The sequence below is a fragment of the Carassius gibelio genome, chromosome B20 (assembly GCF_023724105.1).
Source record: "Carassius gibelio isolate Cgi1373 ecotype wild population from Czech Republic chromosome B20, carGib1.2-hapl.c, whole genome shotgun sequence".
NCBI classification, from domain to species: domain Eukaryota; kingdom Metazoa; phylum Chordata; class Actinopteri; order Cypriniformes; family Cyprinidae; genus Carassius; species Carassius gibelio.
In genome coordinates, this window is record NC_068415.1 from 13,437,608 (window position 1) to 13,460,124 (window position 22,517).

The 22,517-nt window shown below is 37.0% G+C and overlaps 2 protein-coding genes across 7 annotated transcripts; both read left to right on the forward strand.

Annotated features, from left to right (window-relative positions):
* Positions 1-197: 197 nt before the first annotated feature.
* On the forward strand, positions 198-14,747 carry exoc1 (exocyst complex component 1). Of its 6 annotated transcripts, XM_052586639.1 has the most exons (21): positions 198-355; positions 944-1,075; positions 1,160-1,284; positions 2,111-2,270; positions 2,568-2,585; positions 3,151-3,338; positions 3,573-3,800; positions 4,654-4,786; positions 4,868-4,977; positions 5,148-5,216; positions 6,629-6,778; positions 7,935-8,043; positions 9,192-9,236; positions 9,714-9,877; positions 10,066-10,171; positions 10,252-10,321; positions 10,407-10,635; positions 10,711-10,894; positions 13,583-13,782; positions 13,951-14,145; positions 14,232-14,747. In XM_052586639.1, the coding sequence occupies exons 2-21, from the start codon at positions 952-954 to the stop codon at positions 14,382-14,384; spliced, it is 2,760 nt and encodes a 919-aa protein (XP_052442599.1). In that variant the 5' UTR covers positions 198-355; positions 944-951; the 3' UTR covers positions 14,385-14,747. The 6 variants fall into 6 exon arrangements, with proteins under 6 accessions (XP_052442599.1, XP_052442601.1, XP_052442602.1 ...); XM_052586641.1 differs by lacking the exon at positions 9,192-9,236; XM_052586642.1 differs by lacking the exon at positions 5,148-5,216.
* A 978-nt stretch (positions 14,748-15,725) lies between these two features.
* chst14 (carbohydrate (N-acetylgalactosamine 4-0) sulfotransferase 14) lies at positions 15,726-21,838 on the forward strand. The gene is made up of 2 exons (XM_052587249.1): positions 15,726-16,176; positions 20,320-21,838. Exons 1-2 carry the CDS (start codon positions 15,904-15,906, stop codon positions 21,145-21,147), a joined length of 1,101 nt encoding a protein of 366 aa, XP_052443209.1. The 5' UTR covers positions 15,726-15,903; the 3' UTR covers positions 21,148-21,838.
* The last annotated feature ends 679 nt before the right edge of the window (positions 21,839-22,517 follow it).

Below are 22,517 nucleotides of genomic sequence, written 5' to 3' on the forward strand. Positions count from 1 at the left end.
TAAATAAATAAACAAATGAAACAAATGAAAAATGATATATTATTGATCATTCGTTTATATTATCTTTATATGCACACAAGATCTACTGAATTAAAATCGTTCTCAAATATATCGTGGCTAGCGATTGTTCCATAAAATAATCAAAATGCACAACATAGAATTAAGGGACTTTTACTGTAGAAACACTAACCGGAAGCAGGAAGTGTGCAGTTTTCGTGGTTACACTGCTCTCAGGGCTGGGTCCCTGACAGCTGATGTGATATTCAAAACAACAACAACAAAAACTTGTATTTTAACAAATACAAGTTAAAGCGTCAAAGAAGGCATTTTCGTCGCTCAATTTGATTAATTTTAGGTAAGATTCGACTAACGTCGCAGTTTATTAGCTTTCCGAAAAGGCCACTGTGCTGTTTACTGAGTCAGCTGACCTTTCATAAAACAATCTGTGTTACTATAACAATAAAGACATCTTCGAACGAAAATCACGAACTTTGCATTTAAGAAAAATATTAACGTTACTCTGCAATTGACTGTATTCACGTTTATTCTGATGTAGGTCATATTAATGTATAATTATCTTATTCATATACTGTGGTATTCTAGTAACTTACAGTTCTGTGAATGATAGGCAAATGTACCTTTAAGTCTACATGAATAAAATGTAATTAATTGGTTCTTTTACATTTAATAAAAACTTTGTGTGCCTGCATGCTTCAGCAAAGTTTGTTATGTCTTATTGTATCTTGTATAACGTTACTTGATTTTTGTTGTAAACTGACAGATGACAGATGAAGTATCTGCTATAATCTGAAATGTTTTAAATATGTTGCATACAAAAGAATACACTTTTGACTTGGACAGCGTCAACAAGCAGAAGGCCCTTTCAGCTTACATTTGTTTAGTGAAAACAAATGTAATGTGTCAGTTGTTCTTTTAATTTCAGGCTTAAACATGACTGCCATCAAGCACGCCCTTCAGAGGGATATTTTCACCCCCAATGATGAGCGTCTGCTGAGCATCGTCAATGTCTGCAAGGCAGGGAAAAAGAAAAAGAACTGTTTCCTGTGTGCCACAGGTAGAGTAGAGACACAGATCCATGTCAGAGAATCTCCATAAACATTCTTGAATCGTTTATTTGACCTCTGTTTATCACCTTTAGTGACTACAGAGCGCCCGGTGCAGGTGAAGGTGGTGAAGGTGAAGAAGACAGATAAAGGAGATAAGAGACAGATGGCATGGGAACTACGGGACCTGACAGAGGTTGATGCCAAAGATGCCAATAAGGTCAGAGGTCATGTGTGAAGGGTTCATTTCAGACATGAAATAATAATCCTTGGTAATAAAATAACTATTACCAAATATTATGGATACATAAAATGACCTGTTTCAGATTGCTTATTGAATGATATTGGATACAGTGTTATTTTATATTATATATTATTTATATTCTATAAAAGTATTTATTATATACTATTAATAAATATTAATGAATATGTTATTTTGTCATGTGTCTTTTAATATATATATATATATAATTCTAGTTAAGTTTTTTTTATATATTTAAGTTTAAGTTTTTAACTACTTATCTTATATAATAATATAATATAATACTTATATATATATATAATCTTAGTACTTCATCTTATTTTATTTCAATTTTAAATTTTCATTTTTTTTTTTAAGTTTAGGTTTTTCATCTTATATTTATACTATATTTAATAAAATAATTAATTACTTTATTTTATTTAACAAATAAATTTTTTGTTTAGTTTCCAAACACACCAGTTGGATTTAATTTATTAAGTCACTGATGGCTCACTTAAAATGTATCTTTATAAACACTAATCATTTAATAACACTTTTATTAACACATTTTAGCAAATCTAAAAAAAAAAACAAAAAAAAAACCATACTGTTACATAATGTTGTTATACCTTATTTCACTTATGGCACTTAAAGTGATTGAAATGACTTTTTATTGTTTTGTATTTAAATTATTGAAACATACTTATGGAACATATGTATGGAAATTGGGGTAACATGAAAATAATTATTGACCTGAAATCGACCTGGATATACTGAGCAAATCTTGGACTTCTCCATCCTACAGGAGAACCCGGAGTTTGACCTTCATTTTGAGAAGGTTTATCGGTGGGTGGCGAGCAGCACTGCAGAGAAGAATTCGTTCATCTCGTGTATCTGGAAGCTGAACCAGCGCTACCTTCGGAAGAAAGTGGAGTTTGTAAATGTCAGTCCACAGCTGCTGGAAGGTGAGGCTCACTACTGCTTCCGGTGTTGTGGGAGTGTAAACAGCATGCTGTTAAACTACCGGTGTGTTTCTATTATTTAATTCTAATATGTCAGAAAAAGAGTCTGAAAGCTTGAGTGTAGAACTGTTACATTTGCAATGATAGGAACTCAAACTATTTTCTGTTTTCCAGTGGCTAGTACTCTCTCTCTCTCTGTCTTTTTCTGAGCTTTTTGGGATTCTGCAATGTGTCTTTTTGAGTGTCCTTTAATGCTTTAACCTGATCTCTGCTGTTCTCTCTAAATCTCTCTCTGGCCAGAGCTTCCTAAAGCTGAAGGTTTGTATGCCATCTTTCATCCTTCTCCATTTCGCTACTCCAGGTTGCGCCTCCTGCTATTGTTTCCCCATCATTAATTGTCTTTGTTTCTTCACATTAATTCATTTTGCTTGATCACATAGTTATCAGGGAACATCTATCCACTGCTCACTCTGTAGATTGTGTTTGTGTACATGTGTTACTTACATTGCATTTATGTAGTAGTTTAGTTACTATAATCATATGCACACAACCCCTACAATTCAAAAGTTTGGATATGTTTTATGAAAGGAATCTCTTATGCTCAACAAGGCTGCATTATTTAATAAAAAATAGTCAAGATATTAATATTGTGAATAATTGTTACAATCATTCTGTCATAAGACAATTTTTCTATTATATTTAAACATGTAATTTATGCATGCAAAATTCTAAAGAATTATAAAAGTCTTTACTGTCATATAACATATCGTTTCTTAAAAAAAAGTTCTTGCTTACACCAGACTTTTGAATTAGTATCATATACAGTAATTAACTTTTTTTTTTTTAAAGAGCACTTTTTTCATGCATCGTTCCTTGTTCTCAGAGACGGTCCCGAGCGGAGAGAGTCCGAGTGTTGCAGGGGGAGATGAGGATGCTCTGGACGATTACCAGGAGCTGAGTTCCCGAGAGGAGCAGGACATTGAGGGCATGATGGAGGACTGCGAGTATGCCATTTCCAACGCAGAGGCCTTTGCTGAGAAACTGTCCCGTGAGCTACAGGTCCTAGATGGGGTGAGTTTCTTGAATCGTTTCTGGTGTGCTGGCATAGTGGAAAGTATTGATTGCACCTGTCATCAGGAGTTTCTAATTACCTTTATCTATATTGAACTAAGTGCAATAATTATCTAATGGTGAAGGGAATAGCAGTTTATATTGAGTAGTCTTTGACTGTTTGACAGTCATATCAGAAAACCCAAGGCTTAGTTTTGATATTGTGAATAGTAATCTCTGTTCTTCTCTGCTCAGGCTAACATCCAGTCCATCATGGCCTCTGAGAAGCAGGTGAACATCCTGATGCAGCTGCTGGATCAGGCTCTTGCAGAGGTGGACAACATTGAGGGGAAGTTGCTCAGTTATGAGGAGATGCTGCAGAGCGTGAAAGAACAGATGGACCAGATTTCCCAGAGCAACCGTCTCATCCAGATCAGCAGCACCAACAATGGCAAACTGCTGGATGAGATCCAGTTCCTCGTGGTATGTTGAGACACAGTAGAGATAGAGCTCAGAAAACTTGCCTTTGTTGAGTGGAACACGCCATTAACAAAAGAGTTCTAGGTAAACTAGTCAATCTTGGTGAGGTTGGTGGACAACAAGTCAGCCATTATGACCCATCAGTAACTGCCCCTTTAAAAACATCAATAAATACTGGCATAGCAGTTTTATGTCATAGAAATTCTAACCTGGCTGACCTGAAGTGCTCAGCAGCTCTGTTTTCTGTTTTCTCAGATTTGCAACTAACAAGTCTAATAAGTCTAGAGGTTTTAATCTTTTTTTAAAAAAATTGTTTTGTATTTAATTGCATACATATTCCTGAAAACACTTCCACTTTTAATCTTATTGAAAACTGTAAAATAAGTGATTCCGAAACATTTGACCTCAAATGTTTACTGGAAATACTGCTGAGATTTTAAGTTTGCGTGTGCAAAGTTCTCTGATGATGGTTAATGGTCACATGAAATATGTGTTTTATTTGGATTTGTTTTTATTCTTAAATTATGTTAATTTGACATTTTTTATGTAATTAATTATTAGCTTTTTTTATTTTTTTTATAAAGCCCCTGTACTGTATTAAATTATAAATATAATTAATTTTGGTAACACTTTAGAATAAGGTTCCATTAGTTAATGTTAGTTAATGTATTAATTAACATGAACAAATAATGAACAATTTCAGTCAGAGTGAACAAAGTTCTTGATGTGTGCTTCTTTACTGCTTTTGTTTGATACTAAAACAGAAATCTAGTAAAAGATTCCTGGTGTGATTAGAATTCTTCTTATATGTCTATAATTATCTATTTGTTCATATTTTTGTATTTTCCTGTGATAGAACTACATGGATCTATCAAAAGGGCACATCAAGGCTTTGCAGGAAGGAGATTTGTCTTCTCCTAAGGGTATCGAGGCCTGCATCAATGCTTCTGAGGCTCTGTCACAGTGCATGAACGTAGCGCTCAAACCAGGTACTGCTCTCCAACTTCACCCACGGTGTGAAAACAGCCCCATGAGAAGCGTTAATCATGTCTGGTGGTGTTCTGTCACAGGTCACGAGAAGCTAATGGCAGTCAAGCAGCAGCAGCATCTGTTTTCCGAGCTCAGAGATGCTTTTGCCCGACGTCTCACCAACCACCTTAACAATGTGTTTGTGCACCAGGTAACACTATTACACACGTTCCAGGTGAAAAACACGTACAACTTACATATATGAGGAGTGTTAGGTCTTTTATCTGCCTCTTTCTGATCGATTCTTTCTCCTGTGTTCCTTTCTGGACACCAGTCTCTCTATATCACTTTACTTCACTGTGCTCTCTGTTCCTCTGTCAGTTCAACCACTTCAGTCACTTCAAAATGACCATCCCTCAGTTCTATAGGTCGTCCTGTCTGTCACTCCCTGTGAGTACGCCCACTCCAGCACCCTGTTTGACCTGCCCACTCTCTAACAGTCACGCAACTCCTCTTCTTTAGACCTAACTGTCTCATCAACGCTTCTCTCTCATCATGGAAACATTCCGTTTAAGCATGTTCATGGTGATGTAATCCAGACATACTCATCTTAGGGTTTCTAAGATGATCGCCCCATAAACCTCCTAGCCAACATCATTCTCGTGTTAGTAGCTGTTGATTTTGTCCCCTGAAGATGTAAAGGGGTCTTCATTGCCTTGTTTGCTCACCCTCCTCCGATGGAATTGTGAGGTGCTCATGAGAAGAAATGGCCTGGTCAGCATGCAGTTCCTGCAGTATTTGCTTTTATGATGTGTATGTTTCAAAGGTGCATTGAGAAGGAACTGCTTGACTGTGAGAATAGCACCACTGTGGCAGTCTTCATGGATTTGTGAGGCTTGGTGATTTTTGCCTGATTAATTACTGTTTGAACTCCACGTCACTGTAATATGACAGTGACCTTATGTGTGGGAGTAGAGCTGGGTGTTATACAGGTTTCCTCCATATGAAAAGACTTTTTTGTTCTGCTGATGCTTGTATGCCGTGTTTTAGTCTGATTCACTGATTCGTTTAACTGCTTTTTTAGAATCATACTGTATGTTTTTAGTTTACTGTTATTTGTTTGTAAATCAGACCTCACTGGTCACGCTGCATGCTGTTGATTCACTAAAGAACTGGTTCATAAGAGTCGTTTGTTCATGAATCAAACTGCAGTGTCCATTATATATGTTTTCAATTTACAAAAAATAACTAGTTCATGAGAGTCACTTGTTCATGAACCAGACTTTACAAACTTTGGTTTTTCAATTCTCTAAAAATAATTAGTTCATAAAAGTAATTAGTTCATGAATCAAACTATGTCTGTTTTGTATGTTTTCAGTTTATGAAAAAGAACCAGTTCATATGAGTCATTTTTTCTTGAATCAGACTGCACTGTTTCCTCTTTGTTTCTGATATACTGAATAGAACCTGTTTGAAAGACTCATTTTTTCCATGAATGAGATGATTTTTGCGTTCAGCCCACAAGGACTGCTCAAGAGAAGAATGTTTTTGCCATTATTTCGTGGTACCAGTTGCATCACATTCAATACAGATTGTGAACAGATGTTCGCGACACAAATGTCCAATTTGATTTGTAAAATGTTTTTACACCGCTACTTAAAAAATGTAATTAAGCAAACAAAACTCCAAATTTGTAGATTTAGATTTTTTTTTCGGAAAATCTGTATTTTTTCCCAGCTCTACTGTATGTGGGAGTGAGAGAGTGTGTGTGTGTTTTCCATAATATTAACTTGCATGGACAGTGAGCTTTTTTCACAATGAGTTTCCACTCACTGAGTGTGTCTGTGTGTTTGTGTGTGTAGGGACATGATCAGAGCTCCACACTGTCCCAGCACACAGCTGAGCTGACACTACCCAAACACAGCCCTCTGCACAGAGACCTGCTCCGATACGCCAAACTCATGGAGTGGCTGAAGAACACCCAGAGAGAGAAATATGAGGGTCTGTCCAGGGTGAGTGCTGCTGATATCACAGTAATTGTTAGCATTAGGGTTTGAAAGCACTCAATCACATTTGTACAAATTGTTGGTAAAGTCATAAAGTGAATGGAAAACTGTCATAAACTGTGTGACAAAAACCAAGGACAAAAACATGATTAAATATTGTAACATTCTTCATTTTCCTGACACTGCAGATTATTAGCATTATAGCATTGTAGTATCTCAATATCAATAGCTGCTGTTTGCAACCAATTTTACTTACCCCTTATGTTTAAAATAAAGTTGGGTGGGACTTTATTTAATACTGGACTTGAAAAAAAGTGTGTTGCATACACATCAGAATGCCAGAGTGAATGTGAATATGAACACCTATTATAGGCATACAGTAGTGATTCAGGATAAGACAAACATTTAAAAGATGGATTCATGATTCATGTACTTGCTCATTATATACATTTTGTACAATTTGAACCAAAAAGTTACATAGTATACCTTAAATAAGAGAAACAGTCCCATTATTGCTGTATGTTTTATAAGCATTATGTGTTTTAACAGTTGGACAGTTACAATCACCAACAGTAATCACAAAAAAAAAAAAAATTAGTTCTCATTTATGACCACTGACACAGTACGCTTATGATCAGTTACAGTAGCCATTAAAATACCATTATAATAATGCTGCAATATCTTATCCTGATGTCTTCTGAGAGACGGTGGTTTTGCTTTCGAAATGGCAATGCCTTAGTAGAGGAAAATAGCAGTTATATTTAATTTTAGCTCTGCTCAGATTTAATAGTACAGTTAATGTTAAACTGCAAACATTAGACCAAGGGCAAGGCCATATTTAAGGGTTTAGGGTTTTATTTTAGGATTAGTAGTCTTTTTTAATAATCGCTCAGTACTAATCTGATTCCCATATGCGTTTATCACTGCCCTCTATTATTAAACTGTCTTTAAAATCCAGATGTGATGGCAGACGTGGGCTGGATGTTGATGTGTGTTCTCCGGCAGATTGGATTTGTGTCCGGTTCCCAGTCCTGTTTTCTCTGTCTGTCTCACTCGCTGTTATTTCCTGTGATCTTTCTAACTTCCTCTAAATGAGAAAAATGCTGACAAGTAAAAAATCTAAATTTGGTCAAATTGCTGATCTTCCCTTATGTTTTTCTAGACCTATGTGGATTACATGACCCGACTGTATGAGCGGGAAATTAAGGACTTCTTTGAAGTGGCAAAGATCAAAATGGCAGGCACTAGTAAGGATGGGAAAGGAAAATTTGGTAAGACCTCAATAAAAACTCAAATAAATATATAAATATTGGTTTATCAGGAAACCTACTCTTGGAAAGGTTTTTTTGCCCATGCTGTTTCTTCAGTCTCTGTTTGTCCTGTGTATGCTATGTTGAGTTTTTTCTCTATATGTGTTTGTGCCATTTATAATACGTTTATTCTTACACTTTTGTTAAACTACATGACAAACACATAGTCTCAACAGAGCTGAACTGAAATGATTCAACAGTTCTGTAGTAAAATCGTTGCTTGTCTCTGATATGATGGTGTTTTCATTGTAATGTCCTGACATGTGCTGCAAGGCCCAGTGTGTTATTACACATGGCATTAACTGCATACTAGAGGCACGACAACCAAAATATTCTGTAAAAAAAAAAAATAATAAAAAAAATAAATGCATAAGATTTCAGGATGATTATAACAGTGTAGTACATTTCTCAGAATACTTGCAAATGGTATAAAGAGAGACATTTTTAATGTTTATTAAATAAACTGTCTTTTTTTTCTGTATTTTTAGATGTATTTGTATGTATCATCTTTTTGTAAACTGGTTGTGGGCATTTGTCGCCACACCATTAGCATCAAAATAAGACTGTGATAAGTTAAAAAACAAAACAAAACAACAACAGTACTTTCAAAAACATCTCTCGTTCCATCGTTCACCATTGAACTGTTTCTAATTCTGATGACTGCAACATCATATTGAATCACATTAATATATTGACATGTTTGCATATAATTATAACATTGATGTCCAATGTTTTGAAGTTAGGGGAAAAGGTCCATATTTTTGTCTTTCGTGATTTATCACTGCTGTCATTTCCAAGTATTCTGTCACTTGTGCACGTCCCTATTGGAAACATTTATCCCTGCTCACGCTGGTACACTTCCAGCTGTTAGTAAGAAGTTCCAAAAGCTTTCGTTAGCTGTCTTATTCTCAGCTTTTTCCTCCACGTGATGAAATAAAATGAGCTTTTTGTTTCCAAAGGCCAAAGAGCCCAAAGCCTGAATTCAGCCACTGCAGTGCATGTCATATTTGAAAACTTTGACCTTTAACCCCTAACTCTGGCACCATGCTGCATGTTGTAAGCTTAACTTGTCTCTGTCTCTGATGCCTGCCTTTCTAACCGGCCTCCAGCCACGCTTCCGCGGAAAGAGAGTGCTCTCAAACAGGAGACGGAGAGTAAGTATCATTGCCACATGCCATGCCTGTCCCATAATGCCTTGCTTCCTCTTAGTCAGAGGGCATCTCTTCCTCATAAGCACAGTAAACCATTATCTTAACTTCAGTTTCAGTGTTTCATCGATATGCAAAACATTTACAATCTTTTTTTAAGTTACAAGCCATATTTTATAGATTTCATCTTGCTTTATTCACGTTTTCTCAATCAAAGCTAACCTCAGTTTTTCAAATATTAAAAACTTTAATGTTAATGCATCATTGGTTAAAGGGGAGATTAAATATTTAATCACGCCGTAGAGCATCTGTGATCTGTATGAGATTTTTGGTAGTTGGGTTGCATGTCTGTTATGACCCCTTTCAGATCTACTTTACAAGGTAAGTTTAATAATCTGTATAGATGAGGTGATTTGAATATAAATCAAGTACGGCTGACTTGTATGTTTTATATGGAGTTCACGTTCTGATGGTTTCTCTCAGGCCTGCACGGGAGCTCTGGGAAGCTTACAGGTTCCACGTCGAGTCTGAATAAACTCGCTGTGAGCAGCTCCAACAGCAGGCGCTCTCAGTCGTCTTCTCTGCTTGATATGGGCAACATGTCCGCCTCTGACCTGGACGTAGCAGACAGGACAAGGTTTGATAAGGTGCCCCGCTGCTAAATGTGACTAAATACTGAAACTTGTTGTCCGAAGTATAATCATACACACTGATTTTCCAAAGTTTGGGGTCAATTTAATACTTTTATTCATGCATTAATTTGTGTTAACCCTACACTTTTAATGATAAAGAGTACATATGCAAATTGAGGGCCCTTCTTTGTGTGGTTTTCTAGATCTTTGAGCAGGTTTTGAGTGAGCTAGAGCCATTGTGTCTGGCTGAACAGGACTTTATCATCAAGTTCTTCAAGCTACAGCAAATTCCAACACTAGCTCAGGCGAGTATCAGATAATGTACGGCTCTGATCTGTGTGTATTGAATTTGTGTGATTTGATGATGTTATAAATCCCTCATTAGGGAGAGAATGTGGATGACAGCGATGGAGCGGTTCACTCCAGACCCCCCAGTGAACACAGATATTCCATATCTGAGTGAGTGACCGCTCTCTTTAGTTCATTCAGATTTAGTTTTTAAGCAGATTACAAAAAAATGATCATGCATCCATTTCTCTTGCAGAAAGGACATGGTTCGGATGATGATGAATAAGATCTTTCAGAGCATCGAGACGGAGCTGAACAGTCTGATAGCTTTAGGGGATAAGATCGACAGCTTCAACTCTCTCTACATGCTGGTGAAGATGAGTCACCACGTCTGGACGGCCGAGAATGTTGATCCCGCGTCCTACCTCAGCACAACGCTGGGCAACGTGCTGGTCACGGTCAAGAGAAACTTCGATAAATGCATTGTAAGTGGAGCTCACGTCAAGCATTGTTTGATGTGTCCCTGGTGAGACCAGTGTTGGAATCTTCTGCTGTTTTAGTCTGGACAGATTCGTCAGATGGAGGAGGTGAAGATTTCAAAGAAGAGTAAAGTGGGCCTCCTGCCGTTTGTCACTGGCTTTGAGGAGTTTGCTAAGCTAGCTGAGGCTATTTTCCGAAACGCAGAAAGACGGGGTGATCTGGATAAGGCCTATATCAAACTCATCAGAGCTGTCTTCACTAACGGTGAGGATCATCATAATTTCATACATTCGTTTACTCATCACTAGTTGTGAGAATGTGCAAGAAGCCTTACATTTCTTGAAATGCTGCTTTTAGATTATTATTTTTTTAAACATGAAGAGAAAGCATGATAGCATTATTTTTTTTATACTTAAACACATTATTTATTATTATTATTTTGCATTTTTCCAAATATTTTAAAATAACTGAATAAAATATTATTTAAATATACATATTATTTCAAGATATTATAGCAGTATTTGCAGTTTGGCAAATTTTTCATTTTAATTTCTTAAAGTTTTAGCAATTTTTGTGCTTTTGTCGTTTCTATTGTGTTTTTAAATCTTTCTATATAGTTTTTTTTTTTCAGTTTTAGTCATTTTGGTTTTTCACTACTGCAACATTTCTGAGTTTTCAAGTTTGTCATCTAATTATTTATAATTTTCTTTCAGCTTTATTTCAATTAGTGAAAACCAATAACAACAGTGTTCTGAACCATCCATTAATAGAGAATGGAACTAATTCTTCATTTACCGTATTTTCCGGACTATAAGTCGCACTTTTTTTCATAGTTTGGCTGGTCCTGCGACTTATAGTCAGGAGCGACTTATCAAAATTAATTTGACATGAACCGAGAGAAATGAACCAATAGAAAACATTACAGTCTACAGCCGCGAGAGGGCACTCCATGCTGCTCAGTGCTCCTGTAGTCTACACTAGCCGCATTTCCACTGTTGGGCCAGTGCGAGCCAGGGCTGTACATGTAATGTGTACATTTAATGTGTGACACGCATCTACAAAGATAGTGGCCAAAAACACTTTTCTTACAAATATAATACTTAAAGTGCAGGATAAAACTCTTGCTGTCTGTTGACGTGCAATAAATATCGAAAGTTATGTATATGTACGAACACCTGTTTGTTCTACTCATTCAACTGACTTGTGAAAACAGCAAAAAAAAAAAAAAAAAAATTCTCTGACATATAGCACTTTTTTTTTTTTTACAGTAACGCACATAGTTACTTTCCCGGGTAACGAGTTACTTTTATTATAGAGTAATTCAGTTACTAATGCAGTTACTTTTTGGAACAAGTAGTGAGTAACTATAACTAATTACTTTTTTAAAGTAACGTTCCCAACAGTGCAGAAAACTAATAAGAAATAAATCACTAGAACATGCGCGATCAACACAGGCACATGTTAAAAGCGGACGTTTGTTTGCATGCTTTGTTAAATATTCAAATTCAAAAGCATCGATGTTTTAACTGTAGCATAAGTGATACATTGATCATAATGATTTAATTGATCAGGACTCAAAATTAACCACACATACAGTAAATACACTTATTTCTATTTTATTTATTTATTTTAACGCTTATGAAAATAGCCTGCTTATTCAGTCAAGTCTGTTTCGGTTTATTTGTAGCCACAGTGGCATACATTACATTTAGAAAGAATGATAATCTCTATTTTTATAAAAGCTCCCGAACAAAAACATTATTATATTTTTTTTATGACAGGCAACGTGGAGCTAAACTCTCGAGACGAGACTTATCAGTTACTAAATAAATACACGACTGTGATCGTGAGAAACCGACGTCTGATTTCTTCAAGTGGTCATATTTACCATGTTTACTATGGTAACGTTAATGTCTAGCGTGCATAGTCTTTTACATCGCTTAAAATATTTCTGCCTTGTTTACGTGAATATATTCCACATCGGATCAAGTTATTTCAAACACTCGCTGTTGACTGAAAGTGAGTTTTGAGCTCAACTTCTTTTATAAAGTGTTTAATGCTGGTGTTATAGCCGTTATCTTTCTGAAATGATCCGCAGTGCAGACCCTCTCTATTTTTATAAAAGCTCCCGAACAAAAATCATTAATATATTTTGATGATATGCTACATGGAGCTAAACTCTCGAGACGAGACTTATGACAGATAAAATATGTTAAATAAATACACAATTGTGATAAGAAGCTGACGTCTGATCTCTCCTGGTTGCATTTACCATGTTTACTATGGTAACGTTAATGTTTAGCGTGCATAATCTTTTGCATCGCTTATAAAGATTCCTGCCTTGTTTAGTGATTATAATCTACATCGGATCAAGTTATTTCAAACACTCGCTGTTGAGTAAGAGTGATTTTTGAACTCAACTGATTTTAAAAAGTCTTCAATGCTTAAGTTATATCGCTGTTATCGTTCTGAAATGATCCGCGCTGACGCTCTCTAGACGCGGAGAAACTCCGCCTTTGTTCATAACCCCTCCTCTAGCCCCAGCTGGCCCGCTTTGGCCCAAGGTTTCCGTCTGGCCAAAAAACCCTGGCCGCTGGCCCCGAGGAAGCCCTGGCGAGGCACGATCAAGCCCCAGAAGTGACAGTGGAAACGTGACTGGCCCTGGCACGCACTAGCATGCCCGGTTTAAGCTCGCCAGTGGAAACACGGCTACTGAAGACATATAGCGCCCTCTCGCGGCTGTAGACGGCAATGTTTTCTCTTTGTTCTTGGTTCTAAATAAATGCGAATCCAGTGCGACTTATATGTTTTTTTCCTCATCATGACATATTTTTGGACTGATGCGACTTATACTCAGGTCCGACTTATAGTCTGAAAAATATGGTACATTTTCAGTGTTTGCGGTTCTTTTTTCTATTTAGTTTTCAACACTTTATGTTTGCATATCCGTAGTGGAGAAAGTGGCCAACGAGAGCCAGAAGACTCCATGTGATGTAGTGATGATGGAGAACTTCCACCATATCTTCTCCACACTGTCCAGCCTGAAGATCTCCTGTCTGGAGGCAGAGAGGAAGGATGCCAAGCAGAAGTACACAGATCACCTGCAGTCCTACGTCATCAACTCGCTGGGCCAACCACTTGAGAAACTTAATGTAAGCCACATCTTTAAGGAAACCAGGATTGAGCAGTATTACAGTAGAACATCCGTGTAAATCAAAATTGTAGAAATGAAACTAAAATGTGTTTGGACTATTAATGTAAATGGATTCTTCAGCTTTTATGTTTATGAATCATTTTTTTATTTTCTTCCCATTTTGCAGCACTTCTTTGAGGGAGTGAAGGCGCGTGTAGCTCAGGGTGTCCGTGAAGAGGAAGTGAGTTACCAACTGGCTTTCAATAAACAGGAACTGCGCAAGGTTATTAAAGAATACCCCGGGAAGGAGGTAAAAAAAGGCCTGGACAACCTCTACAAGAAGGTGGATAAGCATCTGTGTGAAGAGGAGAATCTGTTACAGGTGAATAAAACGCAGAAAATTACACTAAATGGCATTTCAATTTATTTATTTTTTTGTGATAATGTGAATTTTGGTCTGTCCACTAGGTCGTGTGGCACTCCATGCAAGATGAGTTCATTCGGCAGTACAAGCACTTTGAGGGCCTGATAAACCGCTGCTACCCAGGCTCTGGAATCACTATGGAGTTCACCATTCAAGACATGCTGGAGTACTTCTCCAGTATCGCTCAGTCCCACTAAAACAGCAGCTGAATGATTGTGCCAGAGAGGAAAAGTGCTGTGTGTGAGAGAGAAAGAGAATGAGTGCTTATATTGTACATATATCACAGATTAGTGCTGCTTGTAATGTTGTGTCATAACTAACACTGGAACCCTGTTTGTAACATGCAACTTGAGTTTCTGTTGTTACTGATGTCATGGCTTTTTTTTTTTTTCCGAAAACTAAAATTGCTTTATGACTGAATGTTCTCATTACTTCTACAAAACCTCAACACAAAACGTGTGGCTGATTTTTCGTGCACGTGAATGCAGTTATCAACACATTACAAAAAGGCCCGGAGTCTGGATGTAAATAAATAAATAAAGCATACTTTTGAAAGCTAATTTTCTTTTCTTCTTGTAATTTATTGTGATGATACATTTATTCTAAAACAGACAATTGTCTATTCACACACACACACACACACATACACACATACACACACATATATATATATATATATGTATATATATATATATATAAAACATAAGTAACAATAATATAAGTAACTTTATTAGCGTCCAAATCAATGGACCATAATATTTAGTTGTTGGATAGTAATTCTGATGTTTTCATTCTTCATCAGTCATAAATAGCTGCTCTGAAAGTGATTCTTCTGAGTCTTTATCATCATTGTGGTGTGGACCTCCCCACTGAAGACTGTTCACACAGAGGATGAGAACCTTCCAAGTTTTAATAGTCATTCTTTTTATGAGGATAGATGAGTCCACACCACAGCTAACAATAAAGTCAAAGAGTTGCAATCACTTTCAGTCACAAAAACACTGTCGGCAAATCAACCCGACCCAAGTTCACAGAAAGCTCGAGCATTTAAAGCGGCAGGCGACATAACTTCAGCGCGAGAGAAAATCATTCTTGGTGTGAACGAGAACGATTTTAAAAACTGTATGGTTACTGTTAACGTTATGTGAGCGGTCCTTGAAAACTACGTTTTAATAAAGAAAAAAGCATATTTTCAATTAGTAACGTAACCGTTTTAAAGGGGCGACAAAGGCACACAGTACGTTTCTATTTACATAAAGCAGCAGCACAATTCTTTGAGTGCATTGCATTCTCTCTTGTTTACTTTTCGTTTGCATGCATAAATGTACAAAAGCTGGTAATTCTAGCTATTTTGTTTTCTACACAACTTTGTTTTCAAAAGCAGCTCACAATGGACATGCTGGAACTAGTTAGCACCTTGATTAATGAATCTGTGTCATTTTAAAGCTGCTCGACTGGTGTCATGAATCGATCACGAACAAGTTTCCCCCGAAGTCTGTCTCCCCGCACCCCCCCCCCCCCCCCCCCTTGCTCCATAACTTCATTTCCCATCATGCTCTCTCAATAAGCTTTTTTCCCCCTTCTTTTCACAGAAAGCACTGAAACCAGAAGTTGGTTAGCTGCTTCATTGAAGCTACTGGCGTGTGCTGATCTGTCGGTATTTTGAGTCACTGAGCCTCGTTAACCGGACGGACTATTGGACGCATGTGATTCACTATGCCGCCTCGAAAGAAGGAGTACGGGATTAACCGAGCGAGCGGATCCCTGGTCCACTTCAGACCGCCAGTGAACGCGACCACCGTTCGCCGACACTCCGCCGTCGTTCCTTCGGTGCTGACGTTCGCCGTGATCGTGGCATCCGGAGGCCTGTTGCTCATGATAGAGAAGGGAATGCTGAACAGCGTGCAGACTCCGCCGCCTCGCGCCAGCGGGAAGAAAGTGGAATACCGACCGAGGAACAGCGACGCGGCTGTGGACGTGGAGTCTCAGGTAAGGTAACGTTAGCTGGATACACAGTCGCTAGATTGTGAATAAACTGTGACGTTTTTTGAGAAACTCATAAATAATTTGATATGTTTGCAAGACTTCAGCAGCCTTTATTCGAGTTTCGTGAGTCTGAACAACAAGTTATTTTCATGAGAACTCGGGCTGCGTCTCAAAACCTAGTGAGCCCCCTACATAGACAGCATCTGCGGATGTCCACAATTAGGTTCAATACAGTTTCCTCAATCATTACTTGGACAAGTAATTATTAATAAAAATAATGCAAAAATCATGTTTCAGGCATGAAAAAAAAAGTTTGGTAGGTTTTCTATGAAACGATAAATACGCTTTTAAAACGTCAAAGAAGTATGTTGATCGGAAAACTTGAGTTCTGCAGACTGAAATCCAAAAGAATGGCTCCTAAAGTGTCTCAAGTGTTGTTTGACCAGCTAGTGCATAACTCTTAATATGTTACCTGTACAGAAAGCAGAGAACAATTTATGTGGAATAAAAAACATCAAGACACTCTAGTCAATGTGTAATCCTTCAGTCATTTGGTTTGTCCAAACCTCTCGACATCTTTTCCTCTGCTGTTAAACTTTCTTTTTATACCATCTCTGTATTGAACCTTTAGACAGTAGAGTAAAAGAAGTAATTTTAAGGCGTAAAAACCGATTATTCCTATTTATTTCTGATTAATCCTTTTATACTGTCCTATTATTATTTATGGATTTAGTTAGTTGGTATGTGGAAAGCATCTTTGATGGGACGAAGAAACTCCATATTTCATTCCAGAAAATACAAAACTGCTGGTTACCTTCAAGTCAAGATACGAAATATGAAACTTGGGGCCAATTCTTTCAAGTTAAGATCCCTGCAGTGATCTTGACAGAAGAGTACAATCACATGACGGTTCAGCTACCTTTTCTGAGCTGTCTCAACAGCTGATATGAAAACTAAACTTTTAGATTTTAATGTTGCTTACAGTAACCAGGCTTTATTTTAAAGTTATTACACCTATCGTGTTCAGTAGGTATTGTAAGAATCGCAGAACCTCAGACACTTTGATCTTCTGAGATATACAACAGAAACACAGTGCATTAACATACAGACATCTGTTCCCACATCTCACTGAGAGAAAATGTGAGAAAACACCTCTCACATATGCAATGGTTCCTCCTCATCCCCTTCCTGACCCCTCACACCCTCTCCTTCCCCTCAGGTCTCAGTCAGTCATGTGTCCCAATAAAGGTCTTTGAAAAGACCTTTCACACACTCCATACTAGGTATTTTTCTTAAAGTCTGATATTATGCATCTTACTCCTAGATTCATCTTTGAGAAATTTATGTTTTATATTGAGTTGATAAATCTGAATTGGCTGTGTAATTGGCATAATACATATTTAGCTGACTGATAATAAATTGTTACATTAGATTTATTATGACTTACTTGTTTCCGCAAATCTGCATCCAGGGTTAAGTGAATACTATATCTCAGGTTAGATGGAGCATGGAGCACATCAGGTTAGATTGTAGATTTCTGACTAACTGCTTCACTTTAGTTAAGTTGTACTCCGTTGCATTAACTATGGGGGACTAGTCATAGTGCTGGTCATAACCGCTGGTTATTGTCTCAGCTTTAATCAAGTCGTACTTAGTTATTTTAACTATCGGGGGCTAGATAAAATTACTATTGGAATTAACATATTTCATAGTAATAGCATAACCGCTGATTATTGTCTCAAATTTAGTTAATGTTTAGTTAAGTTTAGTTCTATAACTATTGGGGGTTAGGTATATGGTACTAGCATAACCACTGATTATTGTTTGAGCTTTAACTAAGTTGTACATGGGTAACTGTAGGGGACTAAACAGCAGTACTATTTAAAGAATGGTAAGCATGGCCGACCTATTAAATAGTATTAATCATAACCTCTGACTAATGATCAGACTGGCAAGTTTGTGATCGTGGGGCGTATACTAAATAGAGTATAATAAATAGAAATAAAGTAAAGAGTTAACTAGAATAATCAAATGTCAGAATAATAGTAATGATTGGAGACAGACAGACAACCAATTTGCCTTTCAACCTAAATTTGAGGAATTATAAAATGGTGTCAGATTAGAATTGAAAAAAAAAATAACTGTGCGCTGAAAAGCCTGAAGCCATTTTTTTTTTTCTTTTGCAAAATGACAACTCTATGTGAAGCGAACACACTCTTATGCTGATACAAAAGTCTTTAGCGTATGTATTTGCCCAGGTGAAAAAAAGTGCACTTCCATAATGTACTGAAAGTGCTCTATTTTGACTGACTAATCTTGTACTTAGTTTTTTTTTTTAAATAGTTCTTAAGATCAACTAAGTGTGTATATATATATATATATATATATATTCATCTGCGTAACAATGATAGCTTATAGTTTACTTATCAAAGATAGAATCGAAGGGAAGCATATACAAGGGAAATAACATGGACACTAGAGCAGAGCCTTGAGGGACCCCACTGGTCAAAGGTACAGAGGTAGAGTGAAATTTGCCAATATTAACTGAGAAACATCTGTTCGTAAGATAAGACTGGAACCAATTTGAAACTGAACCTTTAATGCCCCCTACCTGTTCTAAGCAGGCCAGAAGAACATTGTGGTCTACATTATCGATAGCAGTGCTCAAGTCTGAAAGTACCAGAGCTACAGAATCTCCAGAGTCAGTAGCTAAAAGTATATCATTGAACACTTTTAAAAGAGCCGTTTCAGTGGAGTGAAATTGTCTAAAGCCTGATTGGAATGCATCAAAAAAATAATAATAATATTTATCGACCAAGAAACTTTCTCTATAAACTTTCTCTAAAAAACACTTTCTCTATATTTTTTGCTAAAAATGGAAGGTTGGAAGTTAACCAGTAGGTTTGCGTTGATAAACAATGTCATTTAAAAAAGAAAGCGAAATAGGTATAAACTGACTAAAGACACCTGTATATTTTAAATGGCCTGCAGGATCGCCAGCAACTGGTTTGATGGTACATGTGATCGCAGATATTTTATAAAAAAAAAAACCCGGCAGAACTGCTCACTCATAGTTACTGACTCTGTAGGATACATACAGACAACAGGGTTTAACACCGCATTAATGGAATTAAAAAGGGTTCTAGATGATGATTGGTCATCCAGTGGAATGCCCAGAGTAAATGTTCTGTTGTGTTAAGTAAAACATTTTAATATTTCAACTGCTTTTGGGTCGATGGGTTTGCTATTTCATATGTAAATATTTTTAATAGTAGTGTACAAAATTATATTTATAGCACATTGAAAGAGTTTTTAGGAAATTAAAACTTTAGGAATGTTTTGGTAAACTATGTTGGATCATACCACATTTCCATTTTTACAGGTTTCTCTAAAATGTTTGATTCTGACTGGTCAGTTTTGCCCATGCAGGGGTCAGATTTGCAACAGTGTCCAGTCCACCCACACCCACCATTTCAGTGGACAGAATCTTTTCCCCATTCATTTTTCCCATAGCAATTTTCAAGTCTTTGTTAAAGCATAACAAGCCATCATCAAAATAAACTACAGGGTGAATCACAACATTACAAACTTTAGAACAAAAAAAGTATTTGAGACAAAAAATACATAGGTACAAAAGTGTGTACTTAACCGCTTTGAATGAAAAAACTACAATCCCATGAAGAACCTTGTAGCTCACAGTAGGTCTACAAAACATGAAACTAAATTTATGTGCAAGTTTTTATGTATTTGCAGTCAAACCAAAAATTATTCAGACGCAAGATATAATTTTTGATATTTTTACTAGTGGGCGCAGGACACTATAATTAATTTATGCAAGTGAGGATAGCAAAATAAACTGACATACTATAACCAAACAAATTTAAACAGTGGACTACCAGTAAAATTGACAAAAATGATTTAGAGATTTTTTGACCTAAATTGGTATTATCTAATTGTGTACTTAAATTGAACATACATACCTTAAAGTTATCTGACATTATCAAAATGAATTTCTTATCATATTTTATTCAAATTTCCTAAACTAGCGAATAAACTGTGATAACATGAGAAATGTTGAAGGTGTCTGAATAAATTTTGGTTGGACTGTATATTGTTCTAAAAGTATATATGCCTCTTTCCCCCCAGATTGTACAAGAGATCCGCAACCGCACTATAAGATCGATGTGTGGTCAGAAGAACACACCTCACAGCGTGTGGTCTCTCAGTCCGCTGCAGAGGAAGACTCTCCTCCAGCACATACTAGTGAACGACGAGCATCGCTTCCTCTACTGCTACGTTCCCAAAGTGGCCTGTTCCAACTGGAAACGAGTGCTGAAGGTGCTAAGTGGCGCTCTAGCCAACGTGGATGTCAAAGTGAAGATGGACCATCGTGCTGATTTGGTCTTTCTTTCTGACTTTCCCCCCGAAGAGATTCGAAATCGACTACGGCATTATTTTAAATTCATGTTTGTGCGAGAGCCGATGGCACGCTTGCTTTCAGCCTATCGCAACAAATTTGGTGAAATTGCGGCGTATCAGCGAAAATACGGTGCAGAGATCATACGGCGCTATAGAAAAGGCTACGCAAAGGATAAAAAAATAGCAGGCAATGATGTGACGTTCACCGAGTTTGTGCGTTATTTGCTTGATGAAGACCCTGAGCGAATGAACGAACACTGGATGCCCATCTACAACCTGTGTCAACCCTGCGCCATAGAATATGACTTCATAGGCTCGTACGAGAGTCTGGAGAATGACGCCGCTTACGTGCTGGAACGAGTCGGAGTGCCGCAACACGTACGTTTCCCTGAACGCCAAACATGGTACAAACCTGTCACCAAAGAAACGCTGCATTATTACTTATGCACTGTCCCACAGAAGTTTCTCAAAGAGCTCCTGCCCAAGTATATTTTGGATTTCTCTCTGTTCGGTTATCCTTTACCCAACACAACCACTGAATACTGTAGGCATTAACAAAGGCATTGGTTTATACCAGCTTCGTAAGACTGTCTATAATCTTTCAATATGTTAATATTTTAATACTTTTAACAATTATTTTTACCTGTACATAATTGAACATATATTTGAATACAAGCCTCAGTACAGTGTATTTGAGAGCTATTTAAGTTCAAACCACTATTTAAATACTCAATCAGCTATTTTTATTCATGAGATGCAGTAGGGTGTCAATATAAATGGGCATAAAACAAAGAACATTGTGCTGTGCGCAAGACTATTGTGAGAGTTTTATATTAGTAAGCACAAGCTTCTACCTTTTTGTCACTTGTCATTGCAGTATTAAAGTTTCCAGTGTTTTTCTTTTTGATTATTTGGATAATCATTACATCTGCTGTTACCCTTATGATGTTGCGGATTAATTATTTTACAAAATGAAATGTGAAACCCATAGAGAGGAAATGAGTCTCTACATAGCATTTGAGGCTGTTCCTATCTGTATCTATTGAATTGTGTTGCGAGCGTGTTGAGTTTCATAAGAACAAAACAAATATTTCTGACCACAAACTTGAACCCTTCCCATCTGCCACTTCCTCTGAAAAGATGAGACTCTGAGTTGAATCCCTTAAGAGACTGAGGAATGCAGTTTAACATCCAAAAGCAAAGTAATGTGCAACAAGGAAATAAAAAAAATCTTTGAAACCTACAAGCTGGATTTCTTCAGATAATGTTTTTTTTTCTTGGTCCGAGCATAATATTTATATTAAAGAACTAAGCCAGTAACAAGCTAATGGTGATTTAGATCCTACCAGCAAAATGAGAAAGAAAGTGGGGGGATGTGAAATCTCAGATGACACCCAAAAGGTCAGTCTGGATAATACACAGGGATATCAGGAAATACATTTAGGGGCTGTTCACTTCACACCAAGATCTACAACGATAAACTACATCCATAAAGTATTAATCACTTTGTATAAGAATAGCAAAGAAGATCAACAATATTGTCGATTCATGTTCAGAGCATTTTCTATCAGCGGTTACGACTGTTATGATTTGATAGTGGGATGTTATGATTGGTTATCAGCCCAGCTAACAGATCTGGGAATGTTAATGCTTGTTAGAAAAATAACCAACAGAGAACATTACAAGAATGTTTTTATTTGCGTCTCCTGAAATCATATGCTGATGTGAAGTGAGGGGAGCGTTTGGTGTTTGCTGCTCGTTGTCGTGGCGTAGTGGTTAGAGAGATTAACTCCTAACCCTAGGTTTGTGGGTTTGAGTCTCGGGCCGGCAATACCACAACTTAGGTTTTTACATGCATATAAAACACAGGTTGGAGTAACATGGCCATATCAACTTGCACTGCCAGTTCATTTCACATGTTTTAG

Coding starts and splice junctions, on each gene's coding strand:
- exoc1 (XM_052586639.1), top strand. CDS start 952: ATGACTGCCATCAAGCACGCCCTTCAGAGGGATATTTTCACCCCCAAT. Junction 6,779..7,934: donor AATATGAGGGTCTGTCCAGG/GTGAGTGCTGCT, acceptor ATGTTTTTCTAG/ACCTATGTGGATTACATGAC. Junction 10,636..10,710: donor GAAACTTCGATAAATGCATT/GTAAGTGGAGCT, acceptor CTGCTGTTTTAG/TCTGGACAGATTCGTCAGAT.
- chst14 (XM_052587249.1), top strand. CDS start 15,904: ATGCCGCCTCGAAAGAAGGAGTACGGGATTAACCGAGCGAGCGGATCC. Junction 16,177..20,319: donor CTGTGGACGTGGAGTCTCAG/GTAAGGTAACGT, acceptor CTTTCCCCCCAG/ATTGTACAAGAGATCCGCAA.